The sequence below is a fragment of the Paroedura picta genome, chromosome 7, assembly GCF_049243985.1.
Source record: "Paroedura picta isolate Pp20150507F chromosome 7, Ppicta_v3.0, whole genome shotgun sequence".
Taxonomy (NCBI): Eukaryota; Metazoa; Chordata; class Lepidosauria; order Squamata; family Gekkonidae; genus Paroedura; species Paroedura picta.
In genome coordinates this window covers 50,446,384-50,454,794 of record NC_135375.1, presented here as the reverse complement: position 1 = coordinate 50,454,794, position 8,411 = coordinate 50,446,384, and the positions used below count along the sequence as shown (strand labels likewise).

General features: G+C 40.8%; 1 protein-coding gene across 4 annotated transcripts in view; it reads right to left on the bottom strand.

Moving 5' to 3' along the window:
• Nucleotides 1-1,780: 1,780 nt before the first annotated feature.
• CAMK4 (calcium/calmodulin dependent protein kinase IV) overlaps nucleotides 1,781-8,411 on the bottom strand; it is a 96,543-nt gene continuing 89,912 nt past the window's right edge. For all 4 annotated transcript variants that reach the window (XM_077347765.1, XM_077347768.1, XM_077347767.1 and 1 more), the window contains one exon: nucleotides 1,781-7,578. In XM_077347765.1, the coding sequence (XP_077203880.1) occupies nucleotides 7,372-7,578 (207 nt within the window). In that variant the 3' untranslated portion in view covers nucleotides 1,781-7,371. The remainder of the gene's footprint in view (nucleotides 7,579-8,411) is intronic.

Below are 8,411 nucleotides of genomic sequence, written 5' to 3'. Positions count from 1 at the left end.
CTTAAAGTAGTAAGAGAAAGGCTGTGGACCCCCAGGGATCTGTGGTCCCCTGGCTGGGAATCCCTGTGCTAATCTTTTTCCTCATGTATTTATTCTGCAACTACAGTTTTTAAAAAATGTACTATTATAAATCAGGGTGGAACATCACGTGACATGGGGGGTCCAAAGTTTTTAAAAATTGTATGTAATTGCCCTGTCACAGCTGCACAGTAGTGTCCAGCCAAAGACCTTCCATTTAAGTCCTCATGGTTTAGGTTTTGTGCATGCATTTTAGCCTTAGTTCCTTGAATGAAAGGAAACAGGAAGGAATGCAGGCAAGGGAACAAGATTTTTTTTTAACTGGGGGCCATTCCACATGACTTAAATGTAGCAGAAGTCTTCCCTTTGGTAAACACTACTAATTCAACATTCCGCATGACGTCGCACACAATCTGCAACACTCCTGCAAAAATAGCTTCGTTGTAGCGCTTTTCGGGGAATTGGGAAAAGTGGATTCCCCCTGAAAAAACTGCTACACTTCTGAGCATAAGCTGCAACACATCAGCGAAAGATATGTGTGTTCTCAATGTAGCAGTAGAAAGAATGTCCCTCCCCCGCTCTCGCCCCCAAACTTCCGGAGAAGTGATCGCCATTTTTTTTCCCTTAAGAAAAAAAGCAACAAACGAACGAGGCTTCTCCGGCTAAAGTCCCTCCAAAGAAGTGCTTAACAGTGAAACAAAGCTCCCTACTGCAAGTGTCTTTAAAGTTCCCAAGCACAATACAGCCCCTCGTTCGACACTGCCTGTAATTTCGGGGGGAATGAATACAACGCTACTGGGATTTCAATATTCCACTAAAATTAAAGGTATACAGAATGACGAAATTCCACTGTTAAATATAGTGTTTCTGCATTCTGAAAACATTTGGCAACATTGGTCCTTGTGCGGAAAGCCCCAGGCAATCAGTTGTGGAGCACCTCCATGGTGTTATCAGCCACTATGAAAAATGGAAGAGAGTCGCACTAACTCATGATATGGGGAAACACGCTGTGTACAGAAAGAATGGTGGAACCCACTTGCATTGGGATTGCAGGCTGTGATTGTTGGCAATCTGTTTCTGTGTACACACAGGGCTGCAATTTGTATGGAGGAGAAATCATCCAGCAGAAGATCTGGAGAGCTTTTCTAGTCCTGCCCCACTAAACTAGGAAAAGGGGGTATTTTTGCGATGCCCTAGTGCACCTGCATAGTAATGCTTTCTTGCTCTTCCTTGCAAATTTGCATGGTTTTCTCCTTGTGCTTTCCTAATTTGATCCTGCACATTGGTTGTGATTTTGACAGGTTTTTTTAAGCTTGTCCTGTGAAGATTGCACTCTTTCTCCAAATAGATGGAGCCTAAGCTATTCTTAAATTCAGCAGAAGGTAGTTTTGATGTTAGGTTTCCACAAGGGTTCCCCCTCCCAATTGTGTTCACTACTAAAGCATTAAAGGAAAAAACGTTCCCAAGCTTTAGGTTTCCCATCCCAGTGTCTCTTTCTCTTTGCAGTTCATGTGAATTTCATTTCACACTGTCATTTTTGTTTGCCTGCACCACTGATTTTTTTTTTTTGCACTGGAGAAGCTGCCATTTGCTTCCTCTCCAATCACCCTTTCAAGTTAATACCAGCAAGGAATTAAAGCAAGGATTCTATGCACCCTCTGTATGGTACTATCTTCTGAGTACTTCCTAGTAAGAAATTCTTAAGGTATCCTTGGTTATTGATATAAAACTTTGGCTTCACTAAATGACAAACAGGCATTCCTGGGCTTACTTGTTTATTTTCATATGGTACATGCAAATCATTATAGAAACTTCTTGGCATTCAAGTGTATCTTCTTCATCTAGCAGATACCATTCTTTTCCATATGAGTAAACAAAGATTATGCAAGTCCCTGTTCCTAAAGCGGCAGAACTGGCTACCAAATTTCTAGCACTGAGACTTTTTATAATAGTTTACATTGTATGAGAAAAGTTATACAAGCTGAATTGCTCAGATCTTCTTTATACTTTACAGGCATTCCACAAACATGTATTTCTTATTTTCTCCAGCTATTTAAAAGGGGTGTTTGATACACAAGCAATAAAACAGGTGCCAGATTTGTATGTGTGTGGTGGGGAGTAAATACAGAAGAGATGGCAAAAATATACAGGTCATGCATTTCAGAAATTATACAAAGGCTGCACTAACTTAAAGGGCTCTTTGTGAACATGGATTCTGTAGAGCATATGTTGTGTTGACCATATCATTCTGTGTCCTTTCCGAATATAATTTTCACATATTTACTTTGGGAAAAAATAAGCTTCTGTATGTAAGCCAGGTGCTCTATGTTCCATCACAGTGAACCAGTGGTTGATTTAAATAGGCTTTGAGAGTTTAAGTCAGTATAAGACCGAGGCCTATATCTTTGTTTTTAAGAGGCAAGAACTCTTAAAATGCCAGTAAAATGCATTGGAGTATCTGAAGCAGAAGACAAGATTTATTATCTCTTCTTCAAAGCTACAAGCAACCAAAGTACCAATCTTGAATGCTACTTGGTCTATTGGCAGTGAGCCCATGAACATTATGCTTATGCAAGAGAACATGCATGTAGGGCAAGCCCTTTCTCTTTTCTGGAAAAGAACTCCTCCTAACCTCCTAGCAGAAGCTGATTTTGAAAGTTCCCTTCTGTTCTCCAAAGGAGTGGGGGGAAGCCCACTGCTACACAACATAGATCTGGCCAATGCATAACACTGTGTTTTAGTTGGCTCCTCATGCAAAATTTTGTTCATAGGTAATCCAATTACAAAGTATATGTGAACCATGTAATTTGTGACATCCATCCACTCACACATGTAAGCTACCACTTTACTCTAAGTACACAGAAAAATGGTGATTCCTACTATTTGGGTATCTGATTATGTAGTACAGTCATCCCCAACCTTTTTATCACCAGGGACCGGTCAACGCTTGACAATTTTACTGAGGCCCGGGGGGGGGGGTAGTCTTTTACCGAGGGATGTCGACACTGCCTGAGCCCCTGCTCCGCTTGCTTTCCCACCAAAGCCCTTGACTTCCCACCGCCCACTGGGGGGCACTGCCAGCAGCAGCTGTGCAGTGCCACGCCGAGGGGGAGCCCCAGCCATGGTGGCCGCTGGAGAGCACCAAAGGTGAGCCGGTGGCAGAGTGGCAGGGCAGCCCCCGAGGCAGCAGCCGGGTAGGAGGACGAGGAGGAGCTACGGCCCGGTACCAACTGATCCACGGACCAGTACTGGTCCCCGGACCGGGGGTTGGGGACCACTGATGTAGTACAAAAAGCTGTACTTAAGAAAGAATTGCTGCAAATCACCTTTTGCCATGATGGCCATGGAAGAATAAATCATTAAGTGCTTAATACACCCTAAATGCTACAAGCATAATAAAGGGTTATCGATTACTGCGTGTTATCTGGTTTATGTTCTTCCTATCACCACCCTCCTCCACCCCTGTTACTTGCTCTGTCATGTACTTCTATGTTGTAAGTGCATTTAATACCGGCACTCTGAGGACAACTAGTTAGTTAGGGATATATGGTAATGGCTGGGTTTGTTATCTTCCTAGGTCTTGCAGGAGCAGTTTCAGAAGAGTTTCTTAGAGAAGAAATTTCACACTTCTGCTGCTCCTCCATCTATTGCTCCTGTAACCGCTGTTTTCAATGAATGCTTGTCAACGCTAACTCTCTCATTGTCATTTTCTTTGCTGATGTTACAGCTGAAGATGACAAAATATTTTTGAACGGTGAGCACCCACGAGCAGGAAGACAAGTATGACAGCTGGCCGATACTAGTCACTGGTCTCCTGCTACATACCAATTTGTTTGAAGATCAGCTTTGGTATTATACATTAAATATTAATATTAAATATTGCAGGCTTATGACTGCTGAGAACTATCACATTTTTGGGTGGCTGGGGTCACAGAAAATTAAGTGCTCTGAAGCCAAATAGCTGTTGCTTATATTTAGGAACTGTTCAAGTGGCAAAAGAAAGTACATATTTCTGGGAAATATCAATTTACAAGTACTTATGGTACTTGTGATCTCTTGTGGTGCAGACTGGTAAGCAGCAGAAATGCTGTCTGAAGCTGTCTGCCCATGAGGTTGGGAGTTCTATCCCAGCAGCCGGCTCAAGGTTGACTCAGCCTTCCATCCTTCTGAGGTCAGTAAAATGAGTACCCAGCTTGCTGGGGGGTAAAATGGTAATGACTGAGGAAGGCACTGGCAAGGCCACCCTGTATTGAGTCTGCCAAGAAAACGCTAGAGGGCGTCACCCCAAGGGTCAGATGACCCGGTGCTTGCACAGGGGATACCTTTACCTTTATGGTACTAAATCTGAAGTTTATCTGCCTGTAACACAGACAGCCTTAACTTTACTAATGACATGTGTTCATGGTAAATTTATATCTGAATACAGATTGTACTGCTATAAAATGCTTTTGTACCATTACATGGAATGGCAACAGTATCCCTTAGATAATTCCAAATTCAGTATCACATTTTAAGGCTGCCATTTTACACATACTGGCTCAGCAGTTATTCCAAGTAAACCAGCATGGGACTGAGAAGAGAAAAAATTAAAGAAAGGAGCTGATTAACTAAGGAGGTAATCTCCACATATGCTTATTAAGAGTACAGTTTGGTCAACATGGCGGGGCTCAGAATGTATGAATGTACATACATGTGTGTGTAGAAGTATGATAGAAATGGAAAATGGCCAGAATAAGGACCTGCTATTGTAAGCCAATTAATGGCTTCTAGAGTACAAGAGCCTCTTGTGGAGCAGAGTGGTAAGGCAGCGACATGCTGTCTGAAGCTCTGACCATGAGGCTGGGAGTTCGATCCCAGCAGCCGGCTCAAGGTTGACTCAGCCTTCCATCCTTCCAAGGTCGGTAAAATGAGTACCCAGCTTGCTGGGGGGTAAATGGTAATGACTGGGGAAGGGAATGGCAAACCACCCCGTATTGAGTCTGCCATGAAAACGCTAGAGGGCGTCACCCCAAGGGTTAGACATGACCTGGTGCTTGCACAGGGGATACCTTTACCTTTACCTAGAGTACAATGAAACAGTTTCAGCAAGTCATGGGCCATTCCCACTACCCTGTTTGTGTTTAGTGTCATGCTGTCTTTCAATTATAAATCTCTGACAAGGTTAGCATGACGACAAACAATAGCAAGAAACCCAAACAAGCAATGATTTAGAAGATGAACAGAGGAATATGTTTTGAGCTTTATCTGATACAAGAACCTGAAATATCATTGCTGCAGGAGTGTGTGACATCTTACTTCCAACATACTTTCTCAAATGCATTATTTTACAGGTATATTGCCATGCGTTTAGGAATACAGATTGAAACACCAGATGTTTTGATTGCTCTCCAGACAAATGATACTGGAATGCTGAAATGCTTATATTTTGTGTGGATCACCACATTAATATCTTCTAAGGAAATGTCTTAACTAATGCGCTACACTACAAACAGTAAACTATTGTGTGTACCCTGTGTTTCCGAAATGCCCAGACATTTAATACCAGTCACCTGCCCCCCCCCCCCCAATTCACTATCTAAGTATACTATACTTGCTTCATGGCATGCAGCTGGGATAGCAACTTTTACTTCTTAAAGGGACAGGAAACTGAAGAGCATCCAGTAGTTGTGACCCAGTCATTCTAATTATGTATTGCCATGTAGCACCCTCCACATGCACAGGGATTGCCAATTCTCTTATAAGGAAGCCCAGGCTAGGTGCACACCTTGAACATCCCTTTCTGCAGAAGAAAATGTATATATCGTACTGAAGATCATTCTATGTTTTTCTCGGTAATTTCTCTGAGGTCTTACTTTTCACTGGTATTTAAATCCAGATTTACTTTTCCTTCCAATTATGACATCCTGGAGCATAATGACTACTTGTGCTTGCGGCAATGATCCCTTGTGCAGAACAAATATTTTCTACCATGTTTTAAAAGGTAATACAGGACACTTCACTACAAACTTAATATTTTTTCCTATGATCACTGAAGTAATATTTACTTACTGGGCTTAATATAAACTGCAGTAATTCTTTAGATTAAAAAAACCAAACTTTGCTTCCCTGGTTCACTATTCATTCTCTCATTCCGTTAAGTTTTGTTTCTCATTTAAATGGTAAATTCTTCTAGGACCACCACTGAAATTCAGAGAAGTAAAAAGATAAATAACCATCTAACATGTCAGGATCTTAGCAGCAAAGATCATTATTTGCCAGTATCTTTGTGTCACTCTTGTTATAAAATTAATTGCCAACTGTTTATCTTCCTTGCTGAATTTTCAACTCACATAAGTGACACCTGAAAGAGTAAAAGATTGGAACACTTTTTTGATAGCGATGCCCAAGCCTTTCCTCAGCCTGTCTCAATTGGCAAACCTGTACTGCTCAAATCCACACTGACAGACATCTTTCCTCCTTGCCTCTGGTCATGGATGCATTTCAGTTGTCATCCCCTAAAGTGTTCTGTGTGCTCTTCTACAGCAAAACTATTGTTCCGTGGAACAGCTTTGCCTGGAACAGTTTTATAATTACAGGCTGACAATTCCCAACTATATAAACAACCACACAGTTTCAAAGTCATCATGACTAGTTATAATTTTCAGAAAGCTCAATCTATCTTCTTTGATTGTGTAATAAATAACCTTAACGCTGTGACTTAATATAATAATAGGTGCTGAGATAGCAGAAGTCCAGGAGATGTTTTGTTTATCATCAAAACACTGTATAGAAATGGTTATCATAGAGTAAGGCATTCTGAACACCAGTTTCAGGAGCGCATAATTTTCATAACTATCTAAATAAACCTTTCAATCTTAAATTAATGGAATGTTTTTACATATAAATCTATTCTCAGTTGTAAACAGTTCGCACATTATCACTAGTGAATATGTAAAATGTTTTTTTTAAATTGGTGGATCTAGAGGCTGATTACAAGTCTTAAAAGAAGAATATTTAAGAAATATGATCTCTATGAAATGCTTATTTTTTTGTAAGTCATAACCATTCATTTCAGCTAGCAATAAACATTCTACATGACATATATGTGTTGACCATATGGAGTGCTACACACTCTCCCTTCTCCACTTCATTCGTTGGTATTACTGTAAATATCACTTTATCCATGGCATGCCAACAAAAGACTGTTTACTATTTTTCAGAAGCAGTCACATGCATTGGTTAAGATCACCAGCTGGTGCATTTTGCATCTCATAACAAAGCCCCCAGAGGGGCTATTCTAATTCTTTCTTGCTGAATGGTAACTTGGCTGGGGTATGAAATTTCTGATCAAGGCTAAGCAATATACCCTGAGGCCTAAGATTCTCCTTCTGATGCTGCTGGTGGATGATCTGCTTTCTGAGGTTCAGTGAGGTTTGTCGCTTCTGTTTCCTCCCCTGCTTTTGCCTCCAGATCGTATTCTTGACTTGGAGATTCGTTTTGGCTGGGCTTACTGCCATCGTGGCTGCCATGACAGCTTGCACTTCCTAGGCGAGTTGATGCAACAACAGCTTTCACTGCAGCCTGATAAAGAAACATGAGTGGTTAGATTCCTTGGCAATAACTTCCATTCTGCAAAGCCCCTTACCAGGTTTGTGTGCATGGGCATACATGTGTGCGTGAGCATAGGTGCTCCACCCTAAAAAAGGAGTACTTTACCTAAACGCTACAGTTGCCAGCTCTGTGTTGGGGAATACCTGAAGATTTTGGGAGTGGAGTCTAGAGAGGGGAGGGGCCTTAGCAAGGTAGAATGCCATAGAGGCCACCCTCCCAAAACAGCCGTTTTCTCCAGGGAACTGATCTCTCTTGTCTCGGGATCAGTTGCAGTAGAGGGGGAGTCCAAGCCCCACCTAGAGGCTGGCAGCACTACTGACACACAATTCATATGAACAAAGGGGAAAATAAATATAAATGGCATACCTACAAACAGTGTGATGTATGCCCAAATTTGGATTAGTCCAATAAATTAGTCCAATAAAAAGACATTGCCAAAATACTATTTTGGAAACACATTTGCTTCATTTCTATTTTGCTCAGTGCTTTTAAACAGATTTCAAAAAATTATAGTGCAGCATCTTCTGATAGTGAAAAATAATATATACACAAATATATGCTAATAATGTTGCTTGTGAAGATCTTTGTTATTAATGTATATATTACACTCAAATTATTTGAATTTACTCAAAAACATTAATGTGAGATAAATGGATGCTTGGAATACAAGTTAATTGCTCAAAAGACAAAATCTTTATATGTTAGAAATTAAACCGTCAAGGTGTCTTCAGACTGAACTCTGTTCTTGATATGTCTTTCTTAGTTTTGAAATACATTAATTATGCCATTTTTAAATAACAGTA